This window comes from Sporobolomyces salmoneus (assembly GCF_050403485.1).
Source record: "Sporobolomyces salmoneus JCM6883 DNA, S_salmoneus_JCM6883_v1_ctg2, whole genome shotgun sequence".
NCBI classification, from domain to species: domain Eukaryota; kingdom Fungi; phylum Basidiomycota; class Microbotryomycetes; order Sporidiobolales; family Sporidiobolaceae; genus Sporobolomyces; species Sporobolomyces salmoneus.
In genome coordinates, this window is record NW_027481161.1 from 66,406 (window position 1) to 84,134 (window position 17,729).

Below are 17,729 nucleotides of genomic sequence, written 5' to 3' on the forward strand. Positions count from 1 at the left end.
TCGACGACAACACGACCTGCTCTTCCCCCTCTCCTCCCTTCTTCCCCTTTCCTCTTTCAACTCTTTCGGAACAACGACGACGACAAACACAGGAGCTCGAAAAAGGTCAACAGAGTCGACAGACAATCCCTGCGTCAGCGATTAAATTCTGCTTCGACCAGAGGCGACGTCCTCGACCTCTCGAAGATTCTCTTTCCCGTCTTCCTCCTTTCCTCGTTCGTCAACTCCCCCCTTTTCTTTACCAGGTAATATTTCTCCTTAGATTCCCCCAATAATTGTCGGATCTCGTTTTCTTTTCTCCTCTTAAACCTCAAAATCAATATCTCTCTGGATAGCTTTTCACATTTTCCCCTTTTCATTGTTTCCTCTCCTTCATATAACATAAGGCAGATTTTCAGACTCCCCTCAGATAGACCTCTTCACTGCTGGTTCCTTTCTCGTTTCAATTTTTTTCGCTTCTTCTCTTTTTTTTTTGCTAGCTCACTCACGATACCACCCATCTACCCCTCACATCAAACTACAATGCCCCCCCTCTGATTCACCCTCGTCCTCAAAAACGACGTCAAATCAACGAACCCACTCCCAAAAAAAGGTCAAAACTTTTCATCAACCTCGTTCTACTGGTCTCGAAGACGCTTCAAGCTCGGATACGGTTCTCGGGTCGACTCGTTCATTCGCTGTCTCTCGATTCCTCTTCCTTCTTCGATCGATCGTAACGAGTGATCAAAATAAAGAACACCATTTCCCTCTCCTCCTCCTTCTTCCTCTCTCTTCCGCCTTCCGCTTCCCCTCCCCTTCTACTCTACTTGTTGCCGCCCCCCTTTTTTTCTTTTTTTGGATTCGAGATCCTCGTTAGTCTCCTGTTTTTTGCTCGTCAACCCTTGTCTAGATTTCATTGTCGCGCGAAATAGGATGATTCGGATCTCTCTCTTCACTTGACTTGGGTTCGTTCGAGAGAAGCGAGATCAATTGGAACTGCTTCGGGTCTGGCGACTGATGTCGCGAGTGACCTAAGGACGTGCAACGAGCATTTCGACTTGTCCGCTTTGTCCTCTTCCCCTTTGTCTGCCTCCAACCAAAGTCATCACCTCACGACTCCCGCCGATTGATAGCTACACAGATGTGCTCTACTGGCCCCTTCGCAGGTACTGTACGTCCTTCACACCTTGCGCGAGCTCTCATCGTCCCACCTCGAATCGCTCGCTCACCCCTCTCCCGCGTTCCGTTTCAGGGTCGTTCATCGCAATCCTCACGAGTAGCTCAAACCAACGCATTCATCACTCTCGCGAACGGTCCCTCTCCTGCTCTTGCCGTCCCTCTCCTCTCAACCTGTCTCTCCGATCCGACTTCTTTCGCTCTTGCTTCTCCCACTTTCGAAGCTCTCAATCGAATCACTTATGCGTACGCTCTCCTCCGCGAGGGACAGAAAGCAAATGGACGAGTAGAGCTCGAGAAAGTGGGAAGATTGATCGAGAGAGATGGAGGGAAAGATGAGTATTTCAACAAGATTCGGGAGAGGGCGAGGAACGTCGTTGAGAAGAGGAAAGTGGGGATCGTGAAGGGAATCAATGATAGAGATGATTATCCGAAACCGAGTGAGTCTTTAGTTGAGTATATGAGCGTGCGAGAGAACTGATGAGCTCGGTTTCTTTTGCGAAAGAATCGTCAAAGTTTCCAGCTGAACAAATGAGTCCTCTCGAACCTGATTTGCTAATCGATTTCTCGGACTTGAGTCTCGAGTCGGAGGGAGGAGAAGAGGTGCAAATGGAAGGACCAAGTCACGGCGAAGGTACGATGATTCGAGAGGGAGTCATGCGATAATCTTGGAGCGACTGTACGACGAGGAAAATGAAGTGATGCAATTGAACTGATGAATCAAGGATAATGATAGCGAGCGAATGAAATGATGGACTGAGCACAAAAGATGAGAGACGATGAGAATGAATACGAAAAAATTGGTATAATACTGAATGATGATCCGACACATAAACTCCCACAGCTTGCAAGACAAAGCAATACCACCTGGAAACCGGTCTATTCGCTCCTAGCGATCAACACCTTCAACCGCTCTCTTCAGCCTAGAAGTCAAAAGTCGGAATCAGCTCAGTCAAGACGCACATCATTCTAGAGAGAGACGACGACGTACTCATAGAGCATCACATCGCCCCAAATCCAACTACCTGGTACCGGTAGCGGATGTAACAAGTCCCTGAACAAGTGTTCTTGTCCCAACATCAATTTCCCACTTTCATCGATTCTCAGTCGATGATCGAGTCCCAGGTCTTCGCCTTCTAGCTCCCAGATCTCGTCGAGAGGGGATAGTGGTTTCGAGGGAGTACTAGAGGAGGTGGAGTGGGAGAGTTTGAGATCGGAGATGACTTTGCGAGCCAATGAATCGAGTTGGAATACTCGCTACACGTTGCACCCTAGTAAGCTCATGTCTTGTCTCACCCGGAGACAAGTTAGGAGGACTTACAGGAAAAGGAGCATAGTTATGTCTCGGAGGATGATGCAAACTCCTCCACAACAAGGTCGGTCCGTTCTTACTCGACTTCCCTTCTTTCCCCTTGAAGCTTCTCGCGGCATGCTGCATCGCTTTACGAGCTTCTCGTTCCCAAGTTTCTTCGCGGGTTCGAGAGAGGGCGTTGTACGGAATCGGGGAATCTTCTGGGTAGGGTCGAGACGGGAATCCGGCCGCGACGAAATCCTCTGACTCAAGAGAAGAGGGCGAGTCAGCGAAGACAGACGGAGGGAGTATGGAGAAAGGGAATGAAGTGCACCTTCGGTGTATTTGCGCAAGTCCCAGTAACCAGAATTGAGAATTACGAGATCTGGATGTTCGATTTGAGGTCGATCGAGGTACTTCGCGAGTCGCGGTAAGAGCGGCAGAGTGATGTGATCCATTCGATCAGTCCAGGTAGCTATCGGTATGAGGAGACCGAGTGAGCTTAGGTGAACAGAGGGAGAAAATTGAGAACACACGACGAACCTGGTGGGTAATACCATCTTTCCGTCTGGAAGAACTCTTCCGCTCCTTGCAAGCCCCACGTAAACACATTGACCAGAGTCGTTCCATATTCCTCGACATCGCACACCCAAGGATTCGTCAATTCCCACCCTTCTCTAGGTCTCGATTCCCATTTCTCCTCCCACCCTTTCCTCTCTGCATCCGCATTCGGGTCCTTGTACATCGGCGGACTCGCCGTGTGCGAAGGAGTGATGAGTTCGAGTTTCCCTCCTACGAATTCGCAGAAATCCTTCAGGTGAAAGCGATCGATTGAATCCCCGTGCAATAATATTGTTCGATTCCTGAACCATGGCAAGAAATTCCTTCCATTCGCATCTGTCGACGGCGTTTTCGGGATGAGAGGAAGCGAGTCGCCTGGAGGTTTATAGAGGGATTTCATCAAATTCGAAGGTTTACATCGATCATCGTACGGGACCCATTCCGTATTCGGACCATCCACGATCAATCTCCCATTCTGTTCGAATGGGTTACAACCCCACTCTCCATCGTCGTTCGAAGTCGGTCGCCGTAGTCGCCACCCTTTCGATAGTTTTGTAAAACTGTCGACGAAATAACCTTTCTCTCCTCCTCCTCCTGCGCTTGCTGATCCTCCTCCTCCTGATGTTGTCGAGTCGACGTAGTTGAACTTCGAGTTGTAGATAACGAGAGTGAAGACTCCAATCGCAATCAAAGAGAGGTAAACTGTCGGCCGTTTCAACGTAGCTCCGCTCAGTAAACCTCCTCCTCCTGCCCTTCTCTGACTCCTCGTCCGCTTGTGATGTCTGTCGTCGTGCTGAGGTAGCTGAGCGTACTGGGTAGAGGTCGAAGTCGCGGAAGAGGACGAGGAAATGATGGGGAGTTGTAAAGCGGGAGGGGAATCACTGATTCCCATACCGATGCCGCCCGAGTGCTTGCGAGATCTAGTAGCCAGAGTATAATCGAGTATCGAGAGCGTGTGGGGGAGAGTGAAGGAGAGAGATCAGTCGATTTGTTCCAGAGATTCTTGAACTTGTCCCTCATCACCTCAACTCGTTCAAAATGGTCGTAAGCCCACGATCAGAGCTGTCATAGTTCTCGTGAGCCGACTAACGAACTCACTTGACCTCCCCTCTGTAGGCTCGAGTCGCTACTCAAACTTTCCTCCGTTCCGCTCTCCCTCTTCCTCTTCGGTACGTCGACTCCTGTGATCTACCCACCGGCCATCTGAGACTGACTACGGGTAAGGCGGTCATCGCCGCACGTAGAAGAGCGTCTCCTTGCCTAGTTTCACGATTCTCAACTTCATCAATTTCAAGATCCGAAGCTCCCTCTCCTGCTGCCGCACTATCACCAAAGATCTCTGGTATCGTCGATGAAATCTCGAAATTGACTCTGTTAGAAGCTGCCGACTTGGTTGATGCTCTCAAAGTGAGTTCTCTGTCTTTCCTTTCCCTCTTTCTCTCTGCCGGCTAGCTGACTCTGTTTATGATGATAAGACCCGATTGAACATTGTCGATATCGCACTACCTGCAGCCTCTGCCGCCCCCGCAGCCGCCGCACCAGCAGGAGAAGCAGCGAACGCCGAACCCGAGAAACCGAAAGAAAAGACCGTCTTCAACGTCAACTTGACAAAGATTGATGCCGCGCAAAAGGCAAAGGCGATTAGGGAAGTAAAGGCGATCATGACGGGAATGAACTTGGTAGAGGTAAGCTCGCATTCTACTCGATTCTCGACTCTCCTGTTTCTTCGATTCGAAATTCGACTCTTGTTGACGACTCTCGCAATGTTTGATGACATGATAGGCTAAGAAATTCGTTGAATCTCTACCCAAGACGTTGAAGGAGGGAGCGACCAAGGAAGAAGCCGAAAAACTCCAAACCCTTTTCAAGGGTATTGGAGCTGAAGTCTCTCTCGATTAAAGTACCGGGAGGGCGAAGGGGAAATGAGGGCTGTAGAGAGCTCGTGATTTCAGGAGTTAGACTAATGTAAAATCATGCCATTCTTCACGCATCACAAAATCTCTCGTCTTTCGACTCGACGAGAAGAGAGGTCCTTGGGTCGCGTTTCATCGAGGGAAGATCGCTCGGGACTACCGGGTGACGCCTCTCTTGCTCACCCTTGCCTTGGTAGTCCCGACAAGAAGACTTCAAACCCACAACGAACGCGACATTGAACTCTATTCCCTCCTTTCTCGCTCCTTCCTCGCTCAGACCCTCTCCTTTCTCTCGGTCCTCAACTCTTGACACTCCTTCGCTCTCTCCAGATACTGCCTCAATCTTCCACCGCCTTCTGCTTGAACCTAAACACCCTCCAACCCGAAGTGACTGGTCTGAGCGAACGAAGAGAAGAGCTGGAGGAGATCCTGAAGACGTTAGTGGAGAGTTTCAAGGGGAATCAGGAGAAGTTCGAGGGGAGTCTGAAGGGGTTGGAAGAGAGGTTAGAAGGGTTGGGGAACAGGTCAAATCACTTGCAACGACAGAGCTCAATTCGTACGTTCCCTCAATCCGTTGTATATATATCTCCCGCTCTTCAGGCTCGCATCGACATCTGCAGCAACGAAAAGACCGTTGGAATCCCTCTCGTCTTGTTTCGTTGTCGATGTTGCCATTCAGTTCTTAGCAAATGTCTCGAAGAAAGAACTAGACGCGAGAGAAGTCGAGAGAAAAACGCTCGAGCGCTCTCTACTTAGCAGGAGACTAAGAGGGAAATGCGAGAGAACTAAGGGTATATTAGATATTCCAACTAAGTGTAAGTCGGCGTGAAAGAACAGGGTAGCGAAAGGCAGATAGGGGATATGTATATCGAAAACGAAAACTCGAGAACGTCTCGCTCGAACGGATTCCTAAGCGAAGACGACGGAGAAAGAGTGGTCGGGGAGAAAGGGGCTGTTTAGTAGTACCCTCTCTTTTCGGTGCGACCGATCAACCACCATGCGTGAATGACTCTGATCGAACGCAATGATAAATCGAAAATCGAATATCAGCTCGGTTTCCTTCTTCCTCGGCGCTCGCGCGCGGTGCTCCCGCTTCCGTGACAAGGAGGGACACAATCGTGAGAGAACAGTATGGAGGCTTACCCAGGAATCCAACCGAGAACCCTGTACGAGAGCAAAATTTCGTACTTCGTAAGCTTTTTCCAGCGTAGGAGTTCGCAGATCGCTTGCACGTACCAGAGTAACACGTTGATCAAGATATCACAAGCTGATACACCTCGTCCTAGCTTGAACGCTATAGGAAGGGGAGGGACGAAGCTGTGCAATTTTGCGAGTTGAGTGACGGGGAAGCAAGCGTGTTGTCGGATCAGGACGGGAGCAGGTTGTCGATAGTGACAGTGCGAGTAGGGTACAGCGACCGTTGAAGATGCGTGGGAGGATGGGAAGAAGAATGATGAGCTCATCAATAAACTTCTCCCGAACCTCTCAGAAAGAACGGGAGGGACTCACATAGCTAGAACGTATAGGCACAGGTTTCCAGTACTCGAGACTTGTTGGGGCATGGTTGCTTGAGCTGATGAGAGACGAAGATGGAGAAGAGAAGAGGTTGCTGCGCCTCGTTCGGAAAAGCACTTCGGCAATCTCGCTTCTTGGCTTGCGCAGCCGAGGTGCTACGAAGAGAGCTTGTACAAGTCGTGCAGCTCTCGGTTTGACGGCGAAAGGGAGAGCACGACGAAGCAAAGTGGGCAAAGAAAAGTAAAGCTCGTTTTCTCGCAACAAGTCGTACTTCTAGTTCATCACGATCCTCTACTCAATCATCCTCCCCCTTCCCTCTGAACGCATTCAACACGCCTCTCCCACTCCTGACCCTCTCAACGTTCAACCTCAACAGATCGCTCGCCCTCTCGAAATACAATTTCGAACTTCCACTCATATGCGGCGTCAATACGACATTCGGTAGGGTGTACAATGGGTGGTTGTCCGGTAAAGGTTCTGGGTCCGTTACACTGTCGCGCACAAATTCGAATCGGAGTCAGTTCTCATTCTTTGCGAAGAAGGACGGAAGTGGAACGTACTCTAAACTCGCCCCTCCAATCCTCAATGTTCCCGTATCATCCTCTTTCTCTCCTTCTCCCCTCTTCGCTTCTAGGGCTTCGACCAGCGCCTCCTGATCCGTCGTTGTACCTCTCCCAATATTCACGTAAACCGCATCACCTTTCATCGCCTTCAACTCCTCCCTCCCCACAAACTTTCTTGTGTGCTCCGAATCAGGTAGAGTGTTGATGACTACGTCGCAAGCGGAGAAGAAGGAGAGGAGGGAAGAACGGGATGAGGTAGAGTAGTATTGGGCAGGAATAGAACCGGAGGGATCACCGGTAGAGGGGAGAATGTAACCGGATTCAGAGGAGGGTTGACCGTTACGGTTAAGTGCGAGGATCTTGGAGTTGCAAGCTTTGAAGAGTCGGACGGTTTCTCGACCTGAGGAAAATGACGCTTGATCAATTAGAAGTTTCGTCTCCTGTGTCGATGTGACAGACATGAAGAAAGTACAGGTGGAGAAGCTTACCAATATGACCATATCCGATAATCCCAACCGTGAGGGTCGACAATTCTCGAATGAAGTTTCCACCCAATTCGTCCGTCTTGACCCATCTCTGTTCGTTGTGCATCATCACTGCTAGCGTGTGTAGTTTGTGATACAACCTATTCACGCACGCCAACTTTGTAGGTGAGTGCAGCTCGATTGCGAGACTAAAGTGATCAAGGGAATGAGAAAATGAAAACTGAACTCACATCAAGACCGTGGCTAAACAGTGTTCCCCGATGGTGCTCACGTGTATTCCCGAAGCATTCGCAAACATGACCTCGTTCTCTTCCGGTATAGCCTTCCAGAACTCCGTACTCGTGATATGACTAAATCCAGCACTGACGGCCTGAAACAATTTCAACCTCGGGACTTGATCGATCGACTTGAGGTCTTTCGGGATCGTTAGACCAAAGATCACATCGGCGTCGAGGAGGTCTTGGGAGGATGGTTCGGAGCCGTTCAGATGGAAGATAAGTCGATCATAGGTCGATTCGAGTTCTCCAAGGAGAGAGGGGGAAAGCTGTCCGTGGATCAGGTAGACGAGGACCGTAGAGACTTCGATCGTGTGTTGTGTCATCTTGAGGTTGTGCTAAAGAGAGGAAGAGAAGCACCACGCGGAAGCCGAGAAAGAGGAGACAAAGACCAATCATCCTGAGTAAAATACAACGAACGTACGAGACCAGAGCATTAGTAGTCATATCGAGGTATATCGAATCGAGAATGAAGAGCGAGAGAGAGGTATTTTTCGCGCTAGCGGATCTCAGAGAGCGAGGAAAAGGTGAGCGAGACTCGCTTCTTTCTCTTCTCGTTCGCCCTACTCGACCCTTCAGCTCTAGTCATGGTTAGTTGATACTACAGACCGGCTACACCTCTTCTACCACCCTCCACACCGGCCCCTCCCGTCGCTTGATCAGTTTGATCGATCAAGGAGAAAAAACACTCCGTCCTCTCGAAACACCTCGACAACGCGCTCTATACGAGCAAATAGGAGTCAGTGAGGTGGGCAATGATCAGATGATTCAATGAGCGCTGAAGGTGCAGTCTCACACCCCTTCCTCTTCCCGTCGCCTCTGCCTGAAAAGTCACCTCCCTCAAAAAGGAGGTCTCTTCCAAGGCGGACGAGTTCGGAGGTGTCACAACACCCTGTCATGGGGTTGTTGTGCTCTACCTCCGCGACGGTTACATCCTGAAAAGGGTTTACCTCAGAGTCCATGGCAGAAATTCCCGAAACCCTCCCTTTCCCTTCCTTACTGACTCGGGGATGCTTGTGTTGGTTGGTTTGTTGATTCGTTTAGCCTGCCGAAGTTAAGGAAATCAAGACCTTCCTCGAGTACGCGCGCCGCAAGGACGCCAAGCGTTAGTCTCTCTTTCCTCCCTTGCTCTCTCCCCAGAGCTCAAACTGACTCGAGTTTGTGATTTTGTAGAGGTAACGATCAAGAAGTCTGTTGCCCGCAAGGCTGGATCCGGATCCGCCGCCGCTAAATACAAGTTCAAGCTCCGATGCTCGCGATACTTGTACACTTTCTGCCTCGCCGATTCCGACAAGGCAGAGAAATTGAGGCAATCCCTTCCTCCTAGTGCGTTCCTAATCGTTCCTCTTGCATCTGTCTCATTTTCGAAGATGACGCTGATGAGTCGATGAGCGATGAATCACAGCTCTCAAGGTCGTCGATGTCGACTCTGAGAAGAAGTCGAAGAAGTAAATGAAAACAACTCTTTCGTTGATTTTACTTTCTTTCTTTTCGGTATTCAAACTGGGGTCTTGGGATGGATTGTGTTGTCTTGATTGAAACTCTTGAGAGGCATGATTCATTTTGGGCTTTACTTGTTCTGCGTTGCGAACTGAGAGAGAGAAGCGAGTTTTGCGAAACATCGTGAGAATAGAAAACTGCGAATTCGTCGTACGGCTTCCGCGCTCGCCTGGCCTAGTGGGTCGCTCTACGTCGTCGCCTCGAGCTCGCAACGTCGTAATGGTATCCTTATCGCGATTATCGTCTTCGGTGAGGTTGCAATCGAAACTTTCTCCCCTTCGCCTCCTTCATCACTCAACTTCGTCTCTCTAACGCTTCCACACATCCACTCAAAGTACCTCGGGATGGCATCTGCGAGTACTAGCAAGGGGCCTATACCGCTCAAGATCGTCATTGTCGGTAAGTATACTTTCTACATCTTCTCGATCATATCCTCGTCGCTACTCGCCTCCTTCACGGGTAGATGGTTCGCACGAGAGGATAGTCGCTGACTGAGACTGACTGAATCTTCGATTCGTACGATCGTTCACGCGAATAGGCGATGGTGGAGTCGGCAAGAGTTCGATCACTATGGCTCTCCTCCGTCGGGATTTCAGTGAAGGTACGTTCTAGCGTGTCTCCCATCGTCCAAGCTTCCCCCTACCTGGCTCGACCTGCTGAATCCGACTGAGACTTGTAGAATATGATCCGACGGTGGAAGATTCGTACTCGACCCAACTCTCTCTCGACGGACAAGACTACTCTATCGAACTGATCGATACAGCCGGACAAGAAGAGTATCGCGGATTATGGGCCGAAACGAGTGCGAGAGAAGGGGACGGTTTCGTCGTAACGTTCGTCTGAACCTCTTCCTTTTCCCTTCTTTCTCCTAGCGCAGGCGGGATACTGACGAGTGAGAGTATAAGGATAGATATGCGATAGACTCTCAAGATTCTTTCGAACTACTACCGGACTTCTTACATACGTTGAGGAAAGCGAAATCTCCTTTAGATAATCCTCCTTCGACTCTCTCACCAGAGAATACCCCGTTCCCGTTCATCGTGATTGGGAACAAGTGCGATAAGCCACCGGCAGAGAGGAAGGTGATGGCGCAACAAGGGCTGGGATTGGCGAGGAGTGCGGGAGGACTCGTGAGCTCTTCTCTCACCGTTTTCTAGCCTTTCAAGCTCGGGCTTGTGACACTGACTGAGATTGGTTCGAGGGATCAGTTCTATGAAGTATCAGCGAAACAACGAGTCAATATCGATTCATTCTTCGAAACTCTCGTTCGGGCCGTTGCGAAATCAAAACTGCTACATCAAGAGCACATCTCTCGATGTCGAGGTCGAATGGACGATGGATTATTCAATGGAAACGTTGCGTTCATCGAACAACAACAATCACAACCATCAGCTTCAACAAGAGGAGTACGATATGGAAAGGACACGGAGAAAGCGAGCAGAGGAGGAACTGGAACGAGAAATCCAAGTTTGGCCATGGATCGACGGAGAAGTCTGAGCGTGGGTGGATTAGGGAGAGATCCGGATGAGCTAGGGAAACACAACGATTCACATTCGAAGAGTTGCGGTTGTATTATCGTCTGAGAGTACCTCTTCGTCTCGCTGATTTCCTACTAATTTTTGTTATTCGAGTTCTTCATTTATCAGTCGTTGTAAATCTACTTTTCCTCATCTACCTCCTGCTCCTCGTCTTGACCTTCATCAGAGTGTTCTACTACTTGAGACTCCTCATTCAATCTTGGGAAAGCTTTCTTGATCAAGGTCAATTTCTCCCTCGGTTTCTCCTCCCAAGGCGCATAATACACGCTCTTCTCGACCTGTCTCACTGCTTCTTCCTCGTACTCTGCCTCATCCTTCTCGTGCGCCTCTACTAGCTTAATTACGGCGTAGAATCTCGCTCGAAGGGATCGAGCCGTCGCGGCTTCTCCTCCTCCTTGATCGACTCGGGAACGGACTAGGCGCGTGTTGATATCGATATTGAGGGAGAGTTCTTCGAGGTTTCGAGCGGGAGAAGTGAAGGAGGAGGAATCACCGTCGGAGGACAGAGGGGGGAGAGTGAAAAGAAGATAGGCGACTTTCGAGCGGACGGAGGTCGCCCAAGGGAAAGCGTGAAGTGCTCGAGAGGTAGTCGAGAGAGCTCCTTCGTAGTCGCCCTACATCCAACAAGATTGTTCAACAAAGAGCGTATGGCAAGAGGCAGAGCGAGGGAAACTCACCTTGACCAGGAATTCGAGAGCTTGAATTCGAGCGAGTTTCGCATCGTACTTGACGGCAGATTCAGAGTTCGCACGTCTTGACGATTCGAGTAGCGAAGTATCGTTTGCACCAACAGCGTACGCGTGAAGGAGTCGTCGAAGGAAGAGAGGAGTTTGTCGTTTGAACGGCCTGAATCGAAACGAATCAGCTTAGTCCGAAGCATTCGAGGTAAATGAATCACTTACAGTCCAGGAGCATCCATCAAAGCGGCCAGCACATGATCCTCATCGTCCTCAGCCCAGTGTAATCTAGCCAATCCCGCCGCAAGATGATTTCGATAATGATCCGCATCCTCTTGCAATTCGAGATCTTCCACCGCTCGCTCGAGAGTTTCCCTCGCTTGATCTGGATCTTCGAGAGAGAATTGAGCGAGTGCCGAACCGAGTTTACATTCCGTGAAGAGGAGGAGCGATTGTTCTTTCGTTAGACCTCCTCCTGGCGCCGACGAGGGAGATTCGAGGTCGAGAAGAGAGAGGGCAGCATCGAACGCTTCGATCGCACCCTCGTAGTTCTGTGACGCGAGTCGTACTCGTCCGAGGTTCGTTTGAGCAATGACATATTGACCTTCGACCGCTGGCGATTCGTCAACTTCGTACAATTCTTCGAGGATCGATGCCGCCTTTTCGAGAGATTGACTCGCAGATTCGAGATCGCCGACTTGTTCGAGTACGAGAGCGTTGAGGTGGAGACCGTCGTGATCGGAGGGTCGTTGAGCGAGGTATCGAGTGAGAGCGAAGATTGGACCGGAGAGAGCTTCTGCAGCAGAAGGATGAGGTGTCGATACTTCCGACGCGATGGATGCCGAGGAGTGTGGAATCGTTGAACGGTATTTGTCGAACGCTCGACTCGCGTAGGCGATATCGGCTTCGGGAGTTTCTCCTCCAAGCGAAAAGGCGTGTTCGAGGAGGACTGAAGCTTCAGTCGCATGACCAGCCATATCGGCGAGAGTCGCCTGACCGACCCAAGCTGCCGTCCAATCGGGATCGAGAACTTGAGCTTTGAGGAAGGATTGATTCGCGAGGTCTTCGTCCCCGTGAACGAGGTAGAACAATCCGAGGTTCGTCCACGGAATCGCCGTTCTTGAGTTGTGTTCGATCGATCGGATGAAGCAGTGTTGAGCGAGACGAGGCGAGAGGTCGAACGAGAGAACTCCGAGAGCGTTCCAAAACGTCGAATTGAGAGGTTCTTTGTGAAGGGCGAACTTGAGGCATCGAATCGCTTGCTGTAGAGCTTGTTCGGTACTCGTCGTCGAGTCCGGGAATGAGTTAAGTCGAGGGCGGAAGTTGGAAATTGAGATACCGAGATCGAACCAGGCGGAACCAGAGGCCGACTCGTTTTGCGATTCGAGGAGAACTCGCATCTTGTAGGAGAGAACGGCGAAAGAGGCGAAGAGGGCGGGAAGGGGTAGATCGTCGACCAAGGGCTGGACGAGTTCGAGAGTCACTGCGTTCATCCCGTCGATTTTCTTGTCGACGTCTTGAGCCGCGAATGAATCGAGAAGTTCCTTTGCGAGCGATCGCCCCTCCTCCTCCTCTGACAGTTCCGGAAGTTTCGAGAGACCCGTGAGAGCATCCGCAACGACCTTCCAGGCAATTCGAGTCGCCGTTCCTCCTCGGACGATTTCGATTGACTCTCTGAGCGCTTCGACCAGTGACTCTTCCGCTCTCGCCGTGAATCCCCTTCGTTGTTCCTCGAGGCCCTGTTGGAGACACGTTTCGGCGAGAACGACACGAACGCCGAGTTCCTCCGGTCGATCCGCGAGGATCTCCCTGAAAGTCTTGATCGCAGGTTCGAGCAGACCGATTTCTCGTTGAACGTCGGCAATCGAGTATTTCGCGTACCAAGAGTCCGGGTCGAAGGTGAGAGCTTTGACGAAGACTTTGATCGCTGCGACGTGTTTGCCAGAGTAACGATAGGCGACTCCGAGTTTGATCCAGGTTGAGACGTCTTCGTGAGCACCTCGGAGTGCGGATTGGAAAGCGGTGATTGCTTGAGGGTACTTTTTCGAGTTCTGCGGACAAATTTGCCTCACGTTAATCAAGCATTCGAGCCAATCGTGAAAGGCGAGCAAGGTACGCACGAGTTCAGCGCCCCCAATAGCTTTCCAAGCCCACGCGAGTCTCGCAGCAGCTTTCCCTCCCATTCCCGCTTTGCCCTTGTTCCCATCGACGACTCGACGAGCAATGACTTCGACGAGATCCCATTCGCTCAGTTCTGCGAATTCTTCCGCGAGGTATCTCGCCGCGACTTCTTGTGACGGGTCCAGCTCGAACGCTTTCTGGAAACACTTTGACGAACGTTCCCAGTCGGGTTCGGAGAGAGAGCGATAGTAGAGACCGAGGGAAGTGAAAGCAGGGGCGTAAGAGGGGGAGGCCTTGAGCGAAGAGATGAAGGCTTTGTAGACGCTTTCGGAACTTTCTGAATCTGTGAACAACAAGAAATCAATCCAGCATGTCGTCGAGAGCAGGAATGGAACGAACTTACCTGACAATTTCGACAAGCACTCTCCTAATCTCCACCAAGCCTTCGCTCTCTCCTCTCTCTCCTCTTGCCTCTCGCCTTCCTCAACTCCCTCCGGTCTCTCAATCCCTTTCTTACTCCTGTACTTCTCCTTCTCCTCCCTCTCCTTCTCTCGCTCAACTTTTCGTTCCTCGAATGCTTTAACCACTTCCTCGAGCATTTCCTTCGCTTCTTCCGACTTGTCCGAGAGGTGCAAAGCCCAAGATCGTTCCCCTTTCGCTTCGTTGAGGGAGGCGCTGGAAATTGGAGAAGTCGAAGGATCGAGATTGAGAACTTGATCCCACGCCTTGATCGCCGCGCCATACTTCTCGGAAGATTGTAGCACTCGAGCTTTCGCGAAGAGGATAGTCGGATCAGGGTGAGGCGAAGGAGCTGATTTCGGAGTAAATGGTGGAGGAGGCGGATTCGCGATGAGGGAATCGAGAAGACGAAGAGCTCGTAAGTGGTGAGAAGGAGGGTTGTGGTTGACAAGAGCGACGGCAAGATGTGAATCCAAAGCTCGTCGTGACCTGCATCGATCGACACTCATGAGTTGAGGCCAAATTTAACAAGATCTGGACTTAACTCACCGCGCGAGAGGTCGACCAATCTCCGATTCCGTCCTGCCCACGATACTTAATCCCGACTCGGCAACTTGCAAGAGCGCTTCCCACTCTTTCTCTTCGTGGTAAAAGGCCGATGCGAGGAGGTGCAGAACCAACGACGAGGAGCTCCGAGCGAGTCCGTCCTGATCAGTGTTGAGAGAATGTTCAGTTTCGCGTTCCGCGTGAGAGTATCTATCCAAACTGACCTCGATAGCTTCGCCGATCTCGTCCTCGCCAGGCGGCGAAGGAGGCTGTTCAGCAGATTCTTCCTCGTCCTCCTTCACAGGCGGTGCTTGTTGAGCGATGATCCGTTGATGCAATAGTGAAGCGACTCGAGGTAAGGGCGATCTGCGATAGCGGCGGCCTGTTCAGCTAAACTGATTCATTCCGAGACGAAATGCGAGGAAGACTCACTCGGGTAAAACTTCTCCATATCTCGCCAATTGACCCCAAGCCTCCTGCGGCCACGCCTTCACTTCACTAGCGAACCCGTCGCTCCATTCCACTGAGACTTCCCACGCTGTCGGTTCAGGGACTCCGATCAGAGCCATTCCTCTTGCCAATTCCTCGACCTGGTGTCGGTAATAACCCTTCGCTTGGTCTTGCGCTTCGATCTCTTGAGGCGTCTTCGGTTTCGCTTTCGACGAGAGATCGACAGTCGGAGGATCGAAGGATGAAGGAAGAGAAGCGAGTGTTGTCCGTAACTGAGCAAGAAGTTTCTTCTCGATATCCCTCCTCAACGGCTCATCATCTGCAGCATCGGCATCTTCAAGTACGGCTTTCCACAGCTCTGGTAGTTTACTCGAAGGTAATTGTTCCGCTTGAACTTGTCGACGAGTTTCTTCCGCTGTTAATGAAGGTCCACCGAGTCGTTGTCGTCGTTTCTTGATCTCGTTCTCGAGTGCGGATGTTTCGAGATCAGAGATGAGGTTGATGACTTCGAGGAAGACCGGGAGAGGGGAAGAGATCGCTTGTTGAACGGTGGGATAGTTTGTCGATTCGGGGGCTGTTGCGTTGTATCGAGGGAGACTTTGAAGGAGAGGATACGAGGTCGCTGAGGGAAATAGTAGAGAGAGAGTTTCGATGAGCTGGAGGGCAAAAAGGTGTCAGTGAGCGGGATTGGGGTCGAAAGAGCAGCAAAAACCGACCTCTTCTTTCGTGCCGTGTTTTCTCCGTACGTCTACTAGTTTCTCAAGCGTCTCTGCATACTTCGGCGCATCTTGACTGTACACGGAGGTCGCCAAGAGACTAGTTGTGAGCTTCTAAAGAGGGTCTCGCGAAAGAAAGGAAAAGAAACGGACCTTTCAGCAAACAACTGCATCAACTCTTGCAGCCCTTTCGCATAATCTGACCATCTCTGCCTCTTCTCGTAGAACGTTGTCAAACCCTACTCAATCAAGCCGGAAAAGCGAAAGTTCAGCGATCTCGAGCATTTGAACGGGAGAAGAGAGTGAGCTGCTACTGACCTGTCTCGCGAGAGGTTGCGCCGGGGATGACTCGATCGCCTTCTTGTAACCTTCTTCTGACTCTTCGAACTTCTCCAGGTGGAATTGAGCGAGCGCTAGGAACACTCTCCTGATGAAACCGAACGAACCCACACTGATCAGCTCTTCTTGCGCTATGAGATCGGTGAGAGGTCCGAGAGCTCACGCATTGTAGTTTGAGGATTCGAAATCTAGTACAGCGCTGTCGAGACGAGAGAAATCAGCTTGTTTCGATGAGATCAGAGGGTTTCTCAGAGGCTGGCTCACGCTGCGTTCTTCTCGACTCCTGCCCAGTCCTTCTTGCCTAAGCACTCCTTCAAGGCCTTAAGCTTCGGTTTGACGAAAACCGACATGATGTCGGAGGTTGAAGAAAGTGAGAGAAGAGCTCGATCGCAGATTCGCAAGCTTGGCTGTCGCCGTACGTTGTCGGTACAAGGGAAGTGATGCTCGACATCAACGACGAATTCGAATTCCCTTGGCGCTGCCCCGAGATAGGTGAAGCACGAGACAGAACCCGCAGTTATTACTTTCGCACGAGGAGGTCAAAACTGTCGAGTCTCTTCCGATCCCCCATGCCTCTATCGGAACGGTCGGTCTCCTGAGAGTCTTAGAGATGTGAAGATGTGAAGTACCAGCTTGCACAATCCTCTCTTCACTACAGATTCCTCCACCACATCAAGCTTTCTCCTTGACCTCTTGCCCAAACGCCTGCTCCGACCCCGACTAGCGCCGCGACAGCCCAGCCCAAATCCATTCTCACGACACTCCAGCACCACAAGACACCGAGAGCAGGGGCCTGTCGCATCACGTTGAGGTACCCTTCTTGCGTCGTGACTTGCACGAGAGTGACTCCTGTCGCTATGCAGAGGACGAAGAGGAGGAATTGGAGCAGGGAGGGGCGGAGAAGTGCTTTTGAAGGTGGTCGTGAGAGGGAAAAGTTCAGGAGGAATAGAGCTGGCAGAACGAGCGTCAAGCGTCAGAGTTGCGAAAATCGAAAACTTTCGAGCGAAACTCACCGGGTAGGATATTGAAGATTCTACCGAGCTCCTCCTTGAATATCAGGTCTTGTCCGAACTGAGCATGTACAGCGTAATCCCTGCGACGTCGACGAGTCAGAGTTCTGACATTGCGAAAGACGAGAGTGGATCGAAAACTCACATCCCCGAAAAGAGGAACCCAAACGGGATACTCCACAGGACAGCGTTCGCGATCTCTTCCCATAGTAGTAGCTCCGCCTCTTCCTCTTCCTCCTCTCCTTCTCCTTCAACCTCCACCTCACCTCTCTTCTGCTTCTCTACCATCTTCTCCAGCTCTTCTGGGCTCACTACGACTAGGGGACTCTGCCCATTCGCTGTCTTGGCATCTAGATCTGAGGACTTGAGGGCAGAGTGCGATTCGAGGAGTTGGAAGCGGTCGGAATCCGAGATGGAGAGATCAACTGGTTTGCCGGGACTTGGAGGCGGTGAGGGACTCGGCGAAGGTGACCAGGTACCTTCGAGAGGTTTGCTCTTCGGTTGAGCGCGAGGAGTTGGCATCGGAGTTGAAGGTGGGAGAGGAAAGAGCTCAATCTTTCGCGAACGGCATCCAAATCTCGCATCTCTGGCTCAAACGTTTTCGGCCTTGCTCCG

At 51.1% G+C, this 17,729-nt stretch overlaps 9 protein-coding genes across 9 annotated transcripts; 4 read left to right on the forward strand and 5 right to left on the reverse strand.

Annotated features, from left to right (window-relative positions):
- Nucleotides 1-1,120: 1,120 nt before the first annotated feature.
- Nucleotides 1,121-1,821, forward strand: JCM6883_003542 (uncharacterized protein; the record flags this gene model as incomplete). The annotated part of the gene is made up of 3 exons (XM_076628513.1): nt 1,121-1,150; nt 1,232-1,595; nt 1,661-1,821. The coding sequence occupies 3 exons, from the start codon at nt 1,121-1,123 to the stop codon at nt 1,819-1,821; spliced, it is 555 nt and encodes a 184-aa protein (XP_076491249.1).
- Nucleotides 1,822-2,044: 223 nt separating this feature from the next.
- On the reverse strand, nt 2,045-3,899 carry JCM6883_003543 (uncharacterized protein; the record flags this gene model as incomplete). The annotated part of the gene is made up of 5 exons (XM_076628514.1): nt 2,045-2,078; nt 2,147-2,412; nt 2,477-2,709; nt 2,781-2,921; nt 2,990-3,899. The coding sequence occupies 5 exons, from the start codon at nt 3,897-3,899 to the stop codon at nt 2,045-2,047; spliced, it is 1,584 nt and encodes a 527-aa protein (XP_076491250.1).
- Nucleotides 3,900-4,045: 146 nt separating this feature from the next.
- MNP1 (mitochondrial 54S ribosomal protein bL12m MNP1) lies at nt 4,046-4,906 on the forward strand (the record flags this gene model as incomplete). The annotated part of the gene is made up of 5 exons (XM_076628515.1): nt 4,046-4,051; nt 4,124-4,176; nt 4,252-4,414; nt 4,483-4,692; nt 4,790-4,906. 5 exons carry the CDS (start codon nt 4,046-4,048, stop codon nt 4,904-4,906), a joined length of 549 nt encoding a protein of 182 aa, XP_076491251.1.
- Nucleotides 4,907-5,876: 970 nt separating this feature from the next.
- JCM6883_003545 (YqaE/Pmp3 family membrane protein) lies at nt 5,877-6,482 on the reverse strand (the record flags this gene model as incomplete). Its single annotated transcript, XM_076628516.1, has 4 exons — nt 5,877-5,931; nt 6,064-6,084; nt 6,157-6,237; nt 6,430-6,482. 4 exons carry the CDS (start codon nt 6,480-6,482, stop codon nt 5,877-5,879), a joined length of 210 nt encoding a protein of 69 aa, XP_076491252.1.
- Nucleotides 6,483-6,730: 248 nt separating this feature from the next.
- On the reverse strand, nt 6,731-8,084 carry JCM6883_003546 (uncharacterized protein; the record flags this gene model as incomplete). The annotated part of the gene is made up of 4 exons (XM_076628517.1): nt 6,731-6,926; nt 6,996-7,398; nt 7,487-7,623; nt 7,714-8,084. 4 exons carry the CDS (start codon nt 8,082-8,084, stop codon nt 6,731-6,733), a joined length of 1,107 nt encoding a protein of 368 aa, XP_076491253.1.
- Nucleotides 8,085-8,345: 261 nt separating this feature from the next.
- On the forward strand, nt 8,346-9,210 carry RPL38 (60S ribosomal protein eL38 RPL38; the record flags this gene model as incomplete). The annotated part of the gene is made up of 4 exons (XM_076628518.1): nt 8,346-8,348; nt 8,803-8,863; nt 8,932-9,084; nt 9,164-9,210. The coding sequence occupies 4 exons, from the start codon at nt 8,346-8,348 to the stop codon at nt 9,208-9,210; spliced, it is 264 nt and encodes an 87-aa protein (XP_076491254.1).
- Nucleotides 9,211-9,602: 392 nt separating this feature from the next.
- On the forward strand, nt 9,603-10,841 carry JCM6883_003548 (Ras family protein; the record flags this gene model as incomplete). The annotated part of the gene is made up of 5 exons (XM_076628519.1): nt 9,603-9,657; nt 9,797-9,859; nt 9,938-10,091; nt 10,169-10,388; nt 10,467-10,841. The coding sequence occupies 5 exons, from the start codon at nt 9,603-9,605 to the stop codon at nt 10,839-10,841; spliced, it is 867 nt and encodes a 288-aa protein (XP_076491255.1).
- Nucleotides 10,842-10,915: 74 nt separating this feature from the next.
- On the reverse strand, nt 10,916-16,454 carry SKI3 (SKI complex subunit tetratricopeptide repeat protein SKI3; the record flags this gene model as incomplete). Its single annotated transcript, XM_076628520.1, has 13 exons — nt 10,916-11,410; nt 11,474-11,642; nt 11,699-13,524; nt 13,594-13,937; nt 13,998-14,542; nt 14,603-14,760; nt 14,824-14,965; nt 15,032-15,705; nt 15,766-15,841; nt 15,919-16,004; nt 16,084-16,192; nt 16,268-16,303; nt 16,369-16,454. The coding sequence occupies 13 exons, from the start codon at nt 16,452-16,454 to the stop codon at nt 10,916-10,918; spliced, it is 4,746 nt and encodes a 1,581-aa protein (XP_076491256.1).
- A 302-nt stretch (nt 16,455-16,756) lies between these two features.
- JCM6883_003550 (uncharacterized protein) lies at nt 16,757-17,636 on the reverse strand (the record flags this gene model as incomplete). Its single annotated transcript, XM_076628521.1, has 3 exons — nt 16,757-17,055; nt 17,118-17,197; nt 17,260-17,636. 3 exons carry the CDS (start codon nt 17,634-17,636, stop codon nt 16,757-16,759), a joined length of 756 nt encoding a protein of 251 aa, XP_076491257.1.
- Nucleotides 17,637-17,729: the final 93 nt, after the last annotated feature.